We start from the raw sequence: 18,184 nt of genomic DNA on the forward strand, positions 1-18,184 counted from the left end.
TATGGTGTATGTATTGTCGATATGACTGCCAGTCTGACAGGTATTAAGATTTACTGTATGGTGTATTGTTGATATGACTGCCAGTCTGACAGGTATTAAGGATTTACTGTATGGTGTATGAATTCTCGATATGACTGCCAGTCTGACAGGTATTACGGATTTACTGTATGGTGTATTGTTGATATGACTGCCAGTCTGACAGGTATTAAGGATTTACTGTATGGTGTATGTATTGTCGATATGACTGCCAGTCTGACAGGTATTAAGGATTTACTGTATGGTGTATTGTCGATATGACTGCCAGTCTGACAGGTATCAAGGATTTACTGTATGGTGTATTGTTGATATAACTGCCAGTCTGACAGGTATTAAGGATTTACTGTATGGTGTATTGTTGATATGACTGCCAGTCTGACAGGTATTAAGGATTTACTGTATGGTGTATTGTCGGTATGACTGCCAGTCTGACAGGTATCAAGGATTTACTGTATGGTGTATTGTCGGTATGACTGCCAGTCTGACAGGTATTAAGGATTTACTGTATGGTGTATTGTTGATATGACTGCCAGTCTGACAGGTATTAAGGATTTACTGTATGGTGTATGTATTGTTGATATGACTGCCAGTCTGACAGGTATTAAGGATTTACTGTATGGTGTATTTATTGTCGATATGACTGCCAGTCTGACAGGTATTAAGGATTTACTGTATGGTGTATTTATTGTTGATATGACATCTGAATGTAAAATCCTTTTTCCAGTAGAATAGACTTTAACATTTTGTTCATGGTATATTTCTGTACAATTGGTTTTCAGGAAGAAATAGCTAAGCTGCAGAGAAAGTTGGAACGAACAAAGAAGATAGAAATGGCGGGTGCTGCTGATGAGGTTCTCATGGCAGAGATAGCAGAGTATAAAGTAAGTCTAGGTATAAGTCAGTCATGACACAGATAGTCGAGTATAATGTAAGTCTAGGTATAAGTCAGTCATGACACAGATAGTCGAGTATAATGTAAGTCTAGGTATAAGTCAGTCATGACAGAGATAGCCCAGTATAATGTAAGTCTAGGTATAAGTCAGACTGTCACGACAGAGATAGCCGAGTATAATGTAAGTCTAGGTATAAGTCAGTCACGACAGAGATAACCGAGTATAAAGTAAGTCTAGGTATAAGTCAGACTGTCATGACAGAGATAGCCGAGTATAATGTAAGTCTAGGTATAAGTCAGTCATGACAGAGATAGTCGAGTATAAAGTAAGTCTAGGTATAAGTCGGTCATGACAGAGATAGCCGAGTATAATGTAAGTCTAGGTATAAGTCAGTCATGACAGAGATAGCCGAGTATAATGTAAGTCTAGGTATAAGTCAGTCATGACACAGATAGTCGAGTATAATGTAAGTCTAGGTATAAGTCAGTCATGACACAGATAGTCGAGTATAATGTAAGTCTAGGTATAAGTCAGTCATGACAGAGATAGTCGAGTATAATGTAAGTCTAGGTATAAGTCAGTCATGACACAGATAGTCGAGTATAATGTTAGTCTAGGTATAAGTCAGACTGTCATGACAGAGATAGTTGAGTATAATGTTAGTCTAGGTATAAGTCAGTCATGACAGAGATAGCCAAGTATAAAGTAAGTCTAGGTATATGTCAGACTGTCATGACATAGATAGCCGAGTATAATGTAAGTCTAGGTATAAGTCAGTCATGACAGAGATAGCCGAGTATAATGTAAGTCTAGGTATAAGTCAGACTGTCATGACAGAGATAGCCGAGTATAATGTAAGTCTAGGTATAAGTCAGTCATGACAGAGATAGTCGAGTATAATGTAAGTCTAGGTATAAGTCAGTCGTGACAGAAATAGTCAAGTATAATGTAAGTCTAGGTATAAGTCAGTCATGACAGAGATAGTCGAGTATAATGTAAGTCTAGGTATAAGTCAGTCATGACAGAGATAGTCGAGTATAATGTAAGTCTAGGTATAAGTCAGTCGTGACAGAGATAGCCAGTATAATGTAAGTCTAGGTATAAGTCAGACAGTCATGACAGAGATAGCCGAGTATAATGTAAGTCTAGGTATAAGTCAGTCATGACAGAGATAGCCGAGTATAATGTAAGTCTAGGTATAAGTCAGTCATGACAGAGATAGCCCAGTATAATGTAAGTCTAGGTATAAGTCAGTCACGACAGAGATAGTCGAGTATAATGTAAGTCTAGGTATAAGTCAGTCATGACAAAGATAGTCGAGTATAATGTAAGTCTAGGTATAAGTCAGTCATGACAGAGATAGCCGAGTATAATGTAAGTCTAGGTATAAGTCAGACTGTCATGACAGAGATAGTCGAGTATAATGTAAGTCTAGGTATAAGTCAGTCATGACAGAGATAGTCGAGTATAATGTAAGTCTAGGTATAAGTCAGTCATGACAGAGATAGCCGAGTATAATGTAAGTCTAGGTATAAGTCAGTCATGACAGAGATAGCCGAGTATAATGTAAGTCTAGGTATAAGTCAGTCATGACAGAGATAGCCGAGTATAATGTAAGTCTAGGTATAAGTCAGACTGTCACGACAGAGATAGCCGAGTATGATGTAAGTCTAGGTATAAGTCAGTCACGACAGAGATAGTCGAGTATAATGTAAGTCTAGGTATAAGTCAGACTGTCATGACAGAGATAGCCAAGTATAATGTAAGTCTAGGTATAAGTCTGTCATGACAGAGATAGCCGAGTACAATGTAAGTCTAGGTATAAGTCAGTCACGACAGAGATAGTCGAGTATAATGTAAGTCTAGGTATAAGTCAGTCATGACAGAGATAGCCGAGTATAATATAAGCCTAGGTATAAGTCTGTCATGACAGAGATAGCCCAGTATAATGTAAGTCTAGGTATAAGTCAGTCATGACAGAGATAGTTGAGTATAATGTAAGTCTAGGTATAAGTCAGACTGTCATGACAGAGATAGCCGAGTATAATGTAAGTCTAGGTATAAGTCAGTCATGACAGAGATAGTCGAGTATAATGTAAGTCTAGGTATAAGTCAGTCATGACAGAGATAGCCAGTATAATGTAAGTCTAGGTATAAGTCAGACTGTCATGACAGAGATAGCCGAGTATAATATAAGTCTAGGTATAAGTCAGTCATGACAGAGATAGTCGAGTATAATGTAAGTCTAGGTATAAGTCTGTCATGACAGAGATAGCCAAGTATAATGTAAGTCTAGGTATAAGTCAGTCGTGACAGAGATAGTCGAGTATAATGTAAGTCTAGGTATAAGTCAGTCATGACAGAGATAGCCGAGTATAATGTAAGTCTAGGTATAAGTCAGTCATGACAGAGATAGCCGAGTATAATGTAAGTCTAGGTATAAGTCAGTCACGACAGAGATAGCCGAGTATAATGTAAGTCTAGGTATAAGTCAGTCACGACAGAGATAGTCGAGTATAATGTAAGTCTAGGTATAAGTCATTCACGACAGAGATAGTCGAGTATAATGTAAGTCTAGGTATAAGTCAGTCATGACAGAGATAGCCGAGTATAATGTAAGTCTAGGTATAAGTCAGTCATGACAGAGATAGCCGAGTATAATGTAAGTCTAGGTATAAGTCAGTCATGACAGAGATAGCCGAGTATAATGTAAGTCTAGGTATAAGTCAGTCATGACAGAGATAGCCGAGTATAATGTAAGTCTAGGTATAAGTCAGTCACGACAGAGATAGCTGAGTATAATGTAAGTCTAGGTATAAGTCAGTCATGACAGAGATAGCCGAGTATAATGTAAGTCTAGGTATAAGTCAGTCATGACAGAGATAGCCGAGTATAATGTAAGTCTAGGTATAAGTCAGTCATGACAGAGATAGCCAAGTATAATGTAAGTCTAGGTATAAGTCAGTCATGACAGAGATAGCCAAGTATAATGTAAGTCTAGGTATAAGTCAGACTGTCATGACAGAGATAGTCGAGTATAATGTAAGTCTAGGTATAAGTCAGTCATGACAGAGATAGTCGAGTATAATGTAAGTCTAGGTATAAGTCAGTCATGACAGAGATAGTCGAGTATAATGTAAGTCTAGGTATAAGTCAGTCATGACAGAGATAGTCGAGTATAATGTAAGTCTAGGTATAAGTCAGTCACGACAGAGATAGTCGAGTATAATGTAAGTCTAGGTATAAGTCAGTCATGACAGAGATAGCCCAGTATAATGTAAGTCTAGGTATAAGTCAGACTGTCATGACAGAGATAGCCGAGTATAATGTAAGTCTAGGTATAATTCAGTCATGACAGAGATAGTCGAGTATAATGTAAGTCTAGGTATAAGTCAGACTGTCATGACAGAGATAGTCGAGTATAATGTAAGTCTAGGTATAAGTCAGACTGTCATGACAGAGATAGCCAAGTATAATGTAAGTCTAGGTATAAGTCAGTCATGACAGAGATAGCCGAGTATAATGTAAGTCTAGGTATAAGTCAGTCATGACAGAGATAGCCGAGTATAATGTAAGTGTAGGTATGAGTCAGTCATGACAGAGATAGCAGAGTATAATGTAAGTCTAGGTATAAGTCAGTCATGACAGAGATAGCCGAGTATAATGTAAGTCTAGGTATAAGTCAGTCATGACAGAGATAGCCGAGTATAATGTAAGTCTAGGTATAAGTCAGACTGTCACGACAGAGATAGCCGAGTATAATGTAAGTCTAGGTATAAGTCAGTCACGACAGAGATAGCCGAGTATAATGTAAGTCTAGGTATAAGTCAGACTGTCATGACAGAGATAGCCGAGTATAATGTAAGTCTAGGTATAAGTCAGTCATGACAGAGATAGTCGAGTATAATGTAAGTCTAGGTATAAGTCTGTCATGACAGAGATAGCCGAGTACAATGTAAGTCTAGGTATAAGTCAGTCACGACAGAGATAGTCGACTATAATGTAAGTCTAGGTATAAGTCAGTCATGACAGAGATAGCCGAGTATAATATAAGCCTAGGTATAAGTCTGTCATGACAGAGATAGCCCAGTATAATGTAAGTCTAGGTATAAGTCAGTCATGACAGAGATAGTTGAGTATAATGTAAGTCTAGGTATAAGTCAGACTGTCATGACAGAGATAGCCGAGTATAATGTAAGTCTAGGTATAAGTCAGTCATGACAGAGATAGTCGAGTATAATGTAAGTCTAGGTATAAGTCAGTCATGACAGAGATAGCCAGTATAATGTAAGTCTAGGTATAAGTCAGTCATGACAGAGATAGCTGAGTATAATGTAAGTCTAGGTATAAGTCAGACATAACAGAGATAGTCGAGTATAATGTAAGTCTAGGTATAAGTCAGACTGTCATGACAGAGATAGCCGAGTATAATATAAGTCTAGGTATAAGTCAGTCATGACAGAGATAGTCGAGTATAATGTAAGTCTAGGTATAAGTCTGTCATGACAGAGATAGCCAAGTATAATGTAAGTCTAGGTATAAGTCAGTCGTGACAGAGATAGTCGAGTATAATGTAAGTCTAGGTATAAGTCAGTCATGACAGAGATAGCCGAGTATAATGTAAGTCTAGGTATAAGTCAGTCATGACAGAGATAGCCGAGTATAATGTAAGTCTAGGTATAAGTCAGTCACGACAGAGATAGCCGAGTATAATGTAAGTCTAGGTATAAGTCAGTCATGACAGAGATAGTCGAGTATAATGTAAGTCTAGGTATAAGTCAGTCATGACAGAGATAGTCGAGTATAATGTAAGTCTAGGTATAAGTCAGTCATGACAGAGATAGCCGAGTATAATGTAAGTCTAGGTATAAGTCAGTCATGACAGAGATAGCTGAGTATAATGTAAGTCTAGGTATAAGTCAGTCATGACAGAGATAGCCAAGTATAATGTAAGTCTAGGTATAAGTCAGTCATGACAGAGATAGCCGAGTATAATGTAAGTCTAGGTATAAGTCAGTCATGACAGAGATAGCCGAGTATAATGTAAGTCTAGGTATAAGTCCGTCATGACAGAGATAGCCGAGTATAATGTAAGTCTAGGTATAAGTCAGTCATGACAGAGATAGCCAAGTATAATGTAACTCTAGGTATAAGTCAGACTGTCATGACAGAGATAGCCGAGTATAATGTAAGTCTAGGTATAAGTCAGTCATGACAGAGATAGCCGAGTATAATGTAAGTCTAGGTATAAGTCAGTCATGACAGAGATAGCCGAGTATAATGTAAGTCTAGGTATAAGTCAGTCATGACAGAGATAGCCGAGTATAATGTAAGTCTAGGTATAAGTCCGTCATGACAGAGATAGCCAAGTATAATGTAAGTCTAGGTATAAGTCAGACTGTCATGACAGAGATAGCCGAGTATAATGTAAGTCTAGGTATAAGTCTGTCATGACAGAGATAGCCGAGTATAATGTAAGTCTAGGTATAAGTCAGACTGTCATGACAGAGATAGCCGAGTATAATGTAAGTCTAGGTATAAGTCAGTCATGACAGAGATAGCCGAGTATAATGTAAGTCTAGGTATAAGTCAGACTGTCACGACAGAGATAGCCGAGTATAATGTAAGTCTAGGTATAAGTCAGACTGTCACGACAGAGATAGCCAAGTATAATGTAAGTCTAGGTATAAGTCAGTCATGACAGAGATAGTCGAGTATAATGTAAGTCTAGGTATAAGTCAGACTGTCATGACAGAGATAGTCGAGTATAATGTAAGTCTAGGTATAAGTCAGTCATGACAGAGATAGTCGAGTATAATGTAAGTCTAGGTATAAGTCAGTCATGACAGAGATAGTCGAGTATAATGTAAGTCTAGGTATAAGTCAGTCGTGACAGAGATAGTCGAGTATAATGTAAGTCTAGGTATAAGTCAGTCATGACAGAGATAGCCGAGTATAATGTAAGTCTAGGTATAAGTCAGTCATGACAGAGATAGCCAAGTATAATGTAAGTCTAGGTATAAGTCAGACTGTCATGACAGAGATAGTCGAGTATAATGTAAGTCTAGGTATAAGTCAGTCATGACAGAGATAGTCGAGTATAATGTAAGTCTAGGTATAAGTCAGTCATGACAGAGATAGTCGAGTATAATGTAAGTCTAGGTATAAGTCAGTCATGACAGAGATAGTCGAGTATAATGTAAGTCTAGGTATAAGTCAGTCACGACAGAGATAGTCGAGTATAATGTAAGTCTAGGTATAAGTCAGTCATGACAGAGATAGCCCAGTATAATGTAAGTCTAGGTATAAGTCAGACTGTCATGACAGAGATAGCCGAGTATAATGTAAGTCTAGGTATAATTCAGTCATGACAGAGATAGTCGAGTATAATGTAAGTCTAGGTATAAGTCAGACTGTCATGACAGAGATAGTCGAGTATAATGTAAGTCTAGGTATAAGTCAGACTGTCATGACAGAGATAGCCAAGTATAATGTAAGTCTAGGTATAAGTCAGTCATGACAGAGATAGCCGAGTATAATGTAAGTCTAGGTATAAGTCAGTCATGACAGAGATAGCCGAGTATAATGTAAGTGTAGGTATGAGTCAGTCATGACAGAGATAGCAGAGTATAATGTAAGTCTAGGTATAAGTCAGTCATGACAGAGATAGCCGAGTATAATGTAAGTCTAGGTATAAGTCAGTCATGACAGAGATAGCCGAGTATAATGTAAGTCTAGGTATAAGTCAGACTGTCACGACAGAGATAGCCGAGTATAATGTAAGTCTAGGTATAAGTCAGTCACGACAGAGATAGCCGAGTATAATGTAAGTCTAGGTATAAGTCAGACTGTCATGACAGAGATAGCCGAGTATAATGTAAGTCTAGGTATAAGTCAGTCATGACAGAGATAGTCGAGTATAATGTAAGTCTAGGTATAAGTCTGTCATGACAGAGATAGCCGAGTACAATGTAAGTCTAGGTATAAGTCAGTCACGACAGAGATAGTCGACTATAATGTAAGTCTAGGTATAAGTCAGTCATGACAGAGATAGCCGAGTATAATATAAGCCTAGGTATAAGTCTGTCATGACAGAGATAGCCCAGTATAATGTAAGTCTAGGTATAAGTCAGTCATGACAGAGATAGTTGAGTATAATGTAAGTCTAGGTATAAGTCAGACTGTCATGACAGAGATAGCCGAGTATAATGTAAGTCTAGGTATAAGTCAGTCATGACAGAGATAGTCGAGTATAATGTAAGTCTAGGTATAAGTCAGTCATGACAGAGATAGCCAGTATAATGTAAGTCTAGGTATAAGTCAGTCATGACAGAGATAGCTGAGTATAATGTAAGTCTAGGTATAAGTCAGACATAACAGAGATAGTCGAGTATAATGTAAGTCTAGGTATAAGTCAGACTGTCATGACAGAGATAGCCGAGTATAATATAAGTCTAGGTATAAGTCAGTCATGACAGAGATAGTCGAGTATAATGTAAGTCTAGGTATAAGTCTGTCATGACAGAGATAGCCAAGTATAATGTAAGTCTAGGTATAAGTCAGTCGTGACAGAGATAGTCGAGTATAATGTAAGTCTAGGTATAAGTCAGTCATGACAGAGATAGCCGAGTATAATGTAAGTCTAGGTATAAGTCAGTCATGACAGAGATAGCCGAGTATAATGTAAGTCTAGGTATAAGTCAGTCACGACAGAGATAGCCGAGTATAATGTAAGTCTAGGTATAAGTCAGTCATGACAGAGATAGTCGAGTATAATGTAAGTCTAGGTATAAGTCAGTCATGACAGAGATAGTCGAGTATAATGTAAGTCTAGGTATAAGTCAGTCATGACAGAGATAGCCGAGTATAATGTAAGTCTAGGTATAAGTCAGTCATGACAGAGATAGCTGAGTATAATGTAAGTCTAGGTATAAGTCAGTCATGACAGAGATAGCCAAGTATAATGTAAGTCTAGGTATAAGTCAGTCATGACAGAGATAGCCGAGTATAATGTAAGTCTAGGTATAAGTCAGTCATGACAGAGATAGCCGAGTATAATGTAAGTCTAGGTATAAGTCCGTCATGACAGAGATAGCCGAGTATAATGTAAGTCTAGGTATAAGTCAGTCATGACAGAGATAGCCAAGTATAATGTAACTCTAGGTATAAGTCAGACTGTCATGACAGAGATAGCCGAGTATAATGTAAGTCTAGGTATAAGTCAGTCATGACAGAGATAGCCGAGTATAATGTAAGTCTAGGTATAAGTCAGTCATGACAGAGATAGCCGAGTATAATGTAAGTCTAGGTATAAGTCAGTCATGACAGAGATAGCCGAGTATAATGTAAGTCTAGGTATAAGTCCGTCATGACAGAGATAGCCAAGTATAATGTAAGTCTAGGTATAAGTCAGACTGTCATGACAGAGATAGCCGAGTATAATGTAAGTCTAGGTATAAGTCTGTCATGACAGAGATAGCCGAGTATAATGTAAGTCTAGGTATAAGTCAGACTGTCATGACAGAGATAGCCGAGTATAATGTAAGTCTAGGTATAAGTCAGTCATGACAGAGATAGCCGAGTATAATGTAAGTCTAGGTATAAGTCAGACTGTCACGACAGAGATAGCCGAGTATAATGTAAGTCTAGGTATAAGTCAGACTGTCACGACAGAGATAGCCAAGTATAATGTAAGTCTAGGTATAAGTCAGTCATGACAGAGATAGTCGAGTATAATGTAAGTCTAGGTATAAGTCAGACTGTCATGACAGAGATAGTCGAGTATAATGTAAGTCTAGGTATAAGTCAGTCATGACAGAGATAGTCGAGTATAATGTAAGTCTAGGTATAAGTCAGTCATGACAGAGATAGTCGAGTATAATGTAAGTCTAGGTATAAGTCAGTCGTGACAGAGATAGCCAGTATAATGTAAGTCTAGGTATAAGTCAGACAGTCATGACAGAGATAGCCGAGTATAATGTAAGTCTAGGTATAAGTCAGTCATGACAGAGATAGCCGAGTATAATGTAAGTCTAGGTATAAGTCAGTCATGACAGAGATAGCCCAGTATAATGTAAGTCTAGGTATAAGTCAGTCACGACAGAGATAGTCGAGTATAATGTAAGTCTAGGTATAAGTCAGTCATGACAGAGATAGTCGAGTATAATGTAAGTCTAGGTATAAGTCAGTCATGACAGAGATAGCCGAGTATAATGTAAGTCTAGGTATAAGTCAGACTGTCATGACAGAGATAGTCGAGTATAATGTAAGTCTAGGTATAAGTCAGTCATGACAGAGATAGTCGAGTATAATGTAAGTCTAGGTATAAGTCAGTCATGACAGAGATAGCCGAGTATAATGTAAGTCTAGGTATAAGTCAGTCATGACAGAGATAGCCGAGTATAATGTAAGTCTAGGTATAAGTCAGTCATGACAGAGATAGCCGAGTATAATGTAAGTCTAGGTATAAGTCAGACTGTCACGACAGAGATAGCCGAGTATGATGTAAGTCTAGGTATAAGTCAGTCACGACAGAGATAGTCGAGTATAATGTAAGTCTAGGTATAAGTCAGACTGTCATGACAGAGATAGCCAAGTATAATGTAAGTCTAGGTATAAGTCTGTCATGACAGAGATAGCCGAGTACAATGTAAGTCTAGGTATAAGTCAGTCACGACAGAGATAGTCGAGTATAATGTAAGTCTAGGTATAAGTCAGTCATGACAGAGATAGCCGAGTATAATATAAGCCTAGGTATAAGTCTGTCATGACAGAGATAGCCCAGTATAATGTAAGTCTAGGTATAAGTCAGTCATGACAGAGATAGTTGAGTATAATGTAAGTCTAGGTATAAGTCAGACTGTCATGACAGAGATAGCCGAGTATAATGTAAGTCTAGGTATAAGTCAGTCATGACAGAGATAGTCGAGTATAATGTAAGTCTAGGTATAAGTCAGTCATGACAGAGATAGCCAGTATAATGTAAGTCTAGGTATAAGTCAGACTGTCATGACAGAGATAGCCGAGTATAATATAAGTCTAGGTATAAGTCAGTCATGACAGAGATAGTCGAGTATAATGTAAGTCTAGGTATAAGTCTGTCATGACAGAGATAGCCAAGTATAATGTAAGTCTAGGTATAAGTCAGTCGTGACAGAGATAGTCGAGTATAATGTAAGTCTAGGTATAAGTCAGTCATGACAGAGATAGCCGAGTATAATGTAAGTCTAGGTATAAGTCAGTCATGACAGAGATAGCCGAGTATAATGTAAGTCTAGGTATAAGTCAGTCACGACAGAGATAGCCGAGTATAATGTAAGTCTAGGTATAAGTCAGTCACGACAGAGATAGTCGAGTATAATGTAAGTCTAGGTATAAGTCATTCACGACAGAGATAGTCGAGTATAATGTAAGTCTAGGTATAAGTCAGTCATGACAGAGATAGCCGAGTATAATGTAAGTCTAGGTATAAGTCAGTCATGACAGAGATAGCCGAGTATAATGTAAGTCTAGGTATAAGTCAGTCATGACAGAGATAGCCGAGTATAATGTAAGTCTAGGTATAAGTCAGTCATGACAGAGATAGCCGAGTATAATGTAAGTCTAGGTATAAGTCAGTCACGACAGAGATAGCTGAGTATAATGTAAGTCTAGGTATAAGTCAGTCATGACAGAGATAGCCGAGTATAATGTAAGTCTAGGTATAAGTCAGACTGTCATGACAGAGATAGCCAAGTATAATGTAAGTCTAGGTATAAGTCAGTCATGACAGAGATAGCCAAGTATAATGTAAGTCTAGGTATAAGTCAGACTGTCATGACAGAGATAGTCGAGTATAATGTAAGTCTAGGTATAAGTCAGTCATGACAGAGATAGTCGAGTATAATGTAAGTCTAGGTATAAGTCAGTCATGACAGAGATAGTCGAGTATAATGTAAGTCTAGGTATAAGTCAGTCATGACAGAGATAGTCGAGTATAATGTAAGTCTAGGTATAAGTCAGTCACGACAGAGATAGTCGAGTATAATGTAAGTCTAGGTATAAGTCAGTCATGACAGAGATAGCCCAGTATAATGTAAGTCTAGGTATAAGTCAGACTGTCATGACAGAGATAGCCGAGTATAATGTAAGTCTAGGTATAATTCAGTCATGACAGAGATAGTCGAGTATAATGTAAGTCTAGGTATAAGTCAGACTGTCATGACAGAGATAGTCGAGTATAATGTAAGTCTAGGTATAAGTCAGACTGTCATGACAGAGATAGCCAAGTATAATGTAAGTCTAGGTATAAGTCAGTCATGACAGAGATAGCCGAGTATAATGTAAGTCTAGGTATAAGTCAGTCATGACAGAGATAGCCGAGTATAATGTAAGTGTAGGTATGAGTCAGTCATGACAGAGATAGCAGAGTATAATGTAAGTCTAGGTATAAGTCAGTCATGACAGAGATAGCCGAGTATAATGTAAGTCTAGGTATAAGTCAGTCATGACAGAGATAGCCGAGTATAATGTAAGTCTAGGTATAAGTCAGACTGTCACGACAGAGATAGCCGAGTATAATGTAAGTCTAGGTATAAGTCAGTCACGACAGAGATAGCCGAGTATAATGTAAGTCTAGGTATAAGTCAGACTGTCATGACAGAGATAGCCGAGTATAATGTAAGTCTAGGTATAAGTCAGTCATGACAGAGATAGTCGAGTATAATGTAAGTCTAGGTATAAGTCTGTCATGACAGAGATAGCCGAGTACAATGTAAGTCTAGGTATAAGTCAGTCACGACAGAGATAGTCGACTATAATGTAAGTCTAGGTATAAGTCAGTCATGACAGAGATAGCCGAGTATAATATAAGCCTAGGTATAAGTCTGTCATGACAGAGATAGCCCAGTATAATGTAAGTCTAGGTATAAGTCAGTCATGACAGAGATAGTTGAGTATAATGTAAGTCTAGGTATAAGTCAGACTGTCATGACAGAGATAGCCGAGTATAATGTAAGTCTAGGTATAAGTCAGTCATGACAGAGATAGTCGAGTATAATGTAAGTCTAGGTATAAGTCAGTCATGACAGAGATAGCCAGTATAATGTAAGTCTAGGTATAAGTCAGTCATGACAGAGATAGCTGAGTATAATGTAAGTCTAGGTATAAGTCAGACATAACAGAGATAGTCGAGTATAATGTAAGTCTAGGTATAAGTCAGACTGTCATGACAGAGATAGCCGAGTATAATATAAGTCTAGGTATAAGTCAGTCATGACAGAGATAGTCGAGTATAATGTAAGTCTAGGTATAAGTCTGTCATGACAGAGATAGCCAAGTATAATGTAAGTCTAGGTATAAGTCAGTCGTGACAGAGATAGTCGAGTATAATGTAAGTCTAGGTATAAGTCAGTCATGACAGAGATAGCCGAGTATAATGTAAGTCTAGGTATAAGTCAGTCATGACAGAGATAGCCGAGTATAATGTAAGTCTAGGTATAAGTCAGTCACGACAGAGATAGCCGAGTATAATGTAAGTCTAGGTATAAGTCAGTCATGACAGAGATAGTCGAGTATAATGTAAGTCTAGGTATAAGTCAGTCATGACAGAGATAGTCGAGTATAATGTAAGTCTAGGTATAAGTCAGTCATGACAGAGATAGCCGAGTATAATGTAAGTCTAGGTATAAGTCAGTCATGACAGAGATAGCTGAGTATAATGTAAGTCTAGGTATAAGTCAGTCATGACAGAGATAGCCAAGTATAATGTAAGTCTAGGTATAAGTCAGTCATGACAGAGATAGCCGAGTATAATGTAAGTCTAGGTATAAGTCAGTCATGACAGAGATAGCCGAGTATAATGTAAGTCTAGGTATAAGTCCGTCATGACAGAGATAGCCGAGTATAATGTAAGTCTAGGTATAAGTCAGTCATGACAGAGATAGCCAAGTATAATGTAACTCTAGGTATAAGTCAGACTGTCATGACAGAGATAGCCGAGTATAATGTAAGTCTAGGTATAAGTCAGTCATGACAGAGATAGCCGAGTATAATGTAAGTCTAGGTATAAGTCAGTCATGACAGAGATAGCCGAGTATAATGTAAGTCTAGGTATAAGTCAGTCATGACAGAGATAGCCGAGTATAATGTAAGTCTAGGTATAAGTCCGTCATGACAGAGATAGCCAAGTATAATGTAAGTCTAGGTATAAGTCAGACTGTCATGACAGAGATAGCCGAGTATAATGTAAGTCTAGGTATAAGTCTGTCATGACAGAGATAGCCGAGTATAATGTAAGTCTAGGTATAAGTCAGACTGTCATGACAGAGATAGCCGAGTATAATGTAAGTCTAGGTATAAGTCAGTCATGACAGAGATAGCCGAGTATAATGTAAGTCTAGGTATAAGTCAGACTGTCATGACAGAGATAGCCGAGTATAATGTAAGTCTAGGTATAAGTCAGACTGTCACGACAGAGATAGCCGAGTATAATGTAAGTCTAGGTATAAGTCAGTCATGACAGAGATAGTCGAGTATAATGTAAGTCTAGGTATAAGTCAGACTGTCATGACAGAGATAGTCGAGTATAATGTAAGTCTAGGTATAAGTCAGTCATGACAGAGATAGTCGAGTATAATGTAAGTCTAGGTATAAGTCAGTCATGACAGAGATAGTCGAGTATAATGTAAGTCTAGGTATAAGTCAGTCATGACAGAGATAGTCGAGTATAATGTAAGTCTAGGTATAAGTCAGTCATGACAGAGATAGCCGAGTATAATGTAAGTCTAGGTATAAGTCAGTCGTGACAGAGATAGCCGAGTATAATGTAAGTCTAGGTATAAGTCAGTCATGACAGAGATAGTCGAGTATAATGTAAGTCTAGGTATAAGTCAGTCATGACAGAGATAGTCGAGTATAATGTAAGTCTAGGTATAAGTCAATAAGTCAGTCATGACAGAGATAGTCGAGTATAATGTAAGTCTAGGTATAAGTCAGACTGTCATGACAGAGATAGCCGAGTATAATGTAAGTCTAGGTATAAGTCAGTCATGACAGAGATAGCCGAGTATAATGTAAGTCTAGGTATAAGTCAGTCATGACAGAGATAGTCGAGTATAATGTTAGTTTAGGTATTAGTTGTTCGGATATGGGACAGATTTAGATACAGAGTACAGATCATATCTAGTACAGTGTAGTTATGGATATCAAAGTATGAAGTGACTCTCGTAGACATGGTTTAATAAGTATAGAGTTGTTGAAAAATTCTTGTAGAAGGGGAATTTTTGTAATACAAGTTAACTTAACACTCAGTACAGTATCAATATCAAAATCTGAAATAAACAGTAGATATGATAGATAAAGAGTTTCAAATCATTGCAGAATTCTAGTAAAAGGTGAAATTTTGAAAGAAAAGTTAACTCTAAACATCCCGTAAATAATACATGCAAATTTATATGATAATCCATCCTCTCGTAGATAAAGATAATAACACGATACTGTTTTATATTTCAGGAACAGCTGACATGTCCCTCGTGTAAGGTGAACCGTAAGGATGCTGTGTTGACCAAATGTTTCCATGTGTTCTGTCTCGAGTGTCTCAAGACACGGTATGAGACGCGTCAGCGAAAGTGTCCCAAGTGTAACGCAGGTTTTGGTGCAAATGACTATCACAGACTTTACCTCGCATAGCACTGGCTTTGTATCCATATAGCTCTGATCCTGTGTAGTGGGGCAGCAATAAGGAGGGGCTGTCTGATCCTGTGTAGTGGGGCCACAATAAGGAGGGGCTGTCTGATCCTGTGTAGTGGGGCCACAATAAGGAGGGGCTGTCTGATCCTGTGTAGTGGGGCCACAATAAGGAGGGGCTGTCTGATCCTGTGTAGTGGGGCCACAATAAGGAGGGGCTGTCTGATCCTGTGTAGTGGGGCCACAATAAGGAGGGGCTGTCTGATCCTGTGTAGTGGGGCCACAATAAGGAGGGGCTATCTGATCCTGTGTAGTGGGGCCACAATAAGGAGGGGCTGTCTGATCCTGTGTAGTGGGGCCACAATAAGGAGGGGCTGTCTGATCCTGTGTAGTGGGGCCACAATAAGGAGGGGCTGTCTGCCTCAAGTGTAACTCTGATGGAAGGAGTCTGATTCATCGAAAGTCTAGCATGCATGTTGGATATCATATTTGGTCATTGGACTAAAATTATGAAAAGAGGGCATGCTTTGTGTATTTTCAAAGTCAGTTGTACTCAAAGGAAGGCATGGACAGGTATTAAATCCTCTCTTCGACTGAGAGTCAGTTGAGATCAGACAAAGTGATATATGATTGCTGAGATGTAGGTTGGCACAAGTATAGTTAACCACAAGTGATTTGAATTAGATCTGGATAAAGTAAGAGTGTATCCACTGTGTATGATAGAGCTGTGGAAGTATGCCTCATCCAACAGCAATCTAACTTTATACTGTTTGACTGAAGTAAGCCCTATGGCTATATGATTGCATTTCTATTTATTTTCTGAAAGTGAATTGTTTGTGCATTTGGGCCCTTCCATTGTCAAATATACGGGTCCTTTCAGTTCAAAGGGGAGCAATTGTTCAGAGGTAACATGATTTGTCCCCTAAAAACCTCCTTTTAAAAATTAAGTAGCATGTACACTGATGTTTATGATTTAAGTAATTTATTTAATATGCTACTTTGTAATGTGGTAGTTCATTTTCCAGAAAAATGTGTTCCATGCAAACTTCTAGTATTGAAATATGGTAGTTTAGGTCAAAGAAAAATATAAACAAACATTAAGCATTGAATTAATAGTTATAAAACATTTTGATTTAACTTCATAGATAAAAAATACTGGAACAGATGATTAGTGAAATTTGTCCCCTGATAAAAAAAGTATATATGTGTTAACAGAAAATTTTGTATCACAGTAAACAAGAAATGGTAACTTGATTATTATTGTCAGATAACTTATTTTCAAGGCTTAGAATTAGTCATTTACAGCATGTTTAAAGTGTTATGTTTTTGTCGTTTGAAGACTTTTCTGTTGCTGTTTTGAATGTAGATAGATAGAATCTCAGATCTTGTGTGACGAGAGAAATCTCAGGTTATAGTTCAGCTTTAGATCCAGGTTCTGCCTTTGATATATCTGAAGTCAAAATTGCATTGTCTTCATTACAGGTTACACATTTTCCTTCTCTAATTCCTGATCATACCAAGTGACAAAACTGCTAATTCAGTCTTACTGGTAATATTCACATAAATTTGAGACACATCCTGTGGAAGGTGTGAAGTGAGACATATTTAATAAATATTTGATATACGTGTATATAAAATACACAAGTTAGGAGAGAGTATGTATGAATGATCTTATCTAGCAAACACGGGAGTGCTATATAATTCACTTGTATGGTCTCTTCATTTGCACAGAAGATGGTGTGCAAGATGTCAAGTACTGGTGTGTTATATATTGACTTGCATGAAAGCCTGTGTTTGGATCCGAGACTTGCAAGGCTGAGTTTCATTTCATTGTATGTATTACATTTCATCTTTTAGTTTACACCATGAATACAAGTTGATAAAATATTGTATGTTGTGCTATTAATGAATTCAGTGTTGAGAAGAATGAGATTTGTATATGAGGTTACCAGTTAAATGGTATATGTGTGTGTGTCATTATTTAGTTAAATTGACATTAATATTTTGATGAATGGATTCTAACAATAAATTGAATGTATCACAAAATGTACTCTGAATTTTCTTTGTTTGTTTATATGGAAAACTCATCAAATACGAGCGTCTGAACACATTGTGTTTATTTCAAGGATAACAAAGCACATACAATGTAATTATGTAATTACATTGTATGTACATGTATATATTGTAACATTGCATAAATTATTTTAATAGTAGCAATAAAATCACATATATTTCAATGTCACATTAACTACAATTAGTGATTTGGTTTAAAATGTACAAGATTGATATCAATTAAAGCAAATAATAACACAGCAAAACTTAACTTTAGCCTTACGTAACATAAATGATTTTTGTGTCAGAAGTATAAAAATTATGCTAATAAGATAACTATGATAAAAAAAGTTAAATTATGGAAATGTGACCATTACAAATAATTTGTAAAAATTCTTAATATTGGTATCCTAAACTGCAGAATGAAATATCCACTACTCTGTACATGAACATGTATTCTGTATCATGCAGGTAAAAATGTAACATTATAGCTACTAGTTATTGCACTGTCACACATACATTTAAACATTGGTATCCTC

General features: G+C 37.3%; 1 protein-coding gene across 1 annotated transcript in view; it reads left to right on the plus strand.

The window, feature by feature from the left end:
• LOC117333651 (E3 ubiquitin-protein ligase Bre1-like) overlaps positions 1-17,643 on the plus strand; it is a 41,760-nt gene extending 24,117 nt beyond the window's left edge. Inside the window, exons 16-17 of the mRNA XM_033893056.1 lie at positions 816-917; positions 15,420-17,643. Of these exons, the coding sequence (XP_033748947.1) occupies positions 816-917; positions 15,420-15,596 (279 nt within the window). The 3' untranslated portion in view covers positions 15,597-17,643. The remainder of the gene's footprint in view (positions 1-815; positions 918-15,419) is intronic.
• The last annotated feature ends 541 nt before the right edge of the window (positions 17,644-18,184 follow it).

The sequence above is a fragment of the Pecten maximus genome, chromosome 8 (assembly GCF_902652985.1).
Source record: "Pecten maximus chromosome 8, xPecMax1.1, whole genome shotgun sequence".
NCBI classification, from domain to species: Eukaryota; Metazoa; Mollusca; class Bivalvia; order Pectinida; family Pectinidae; genus Pecten; species Pecten maximus.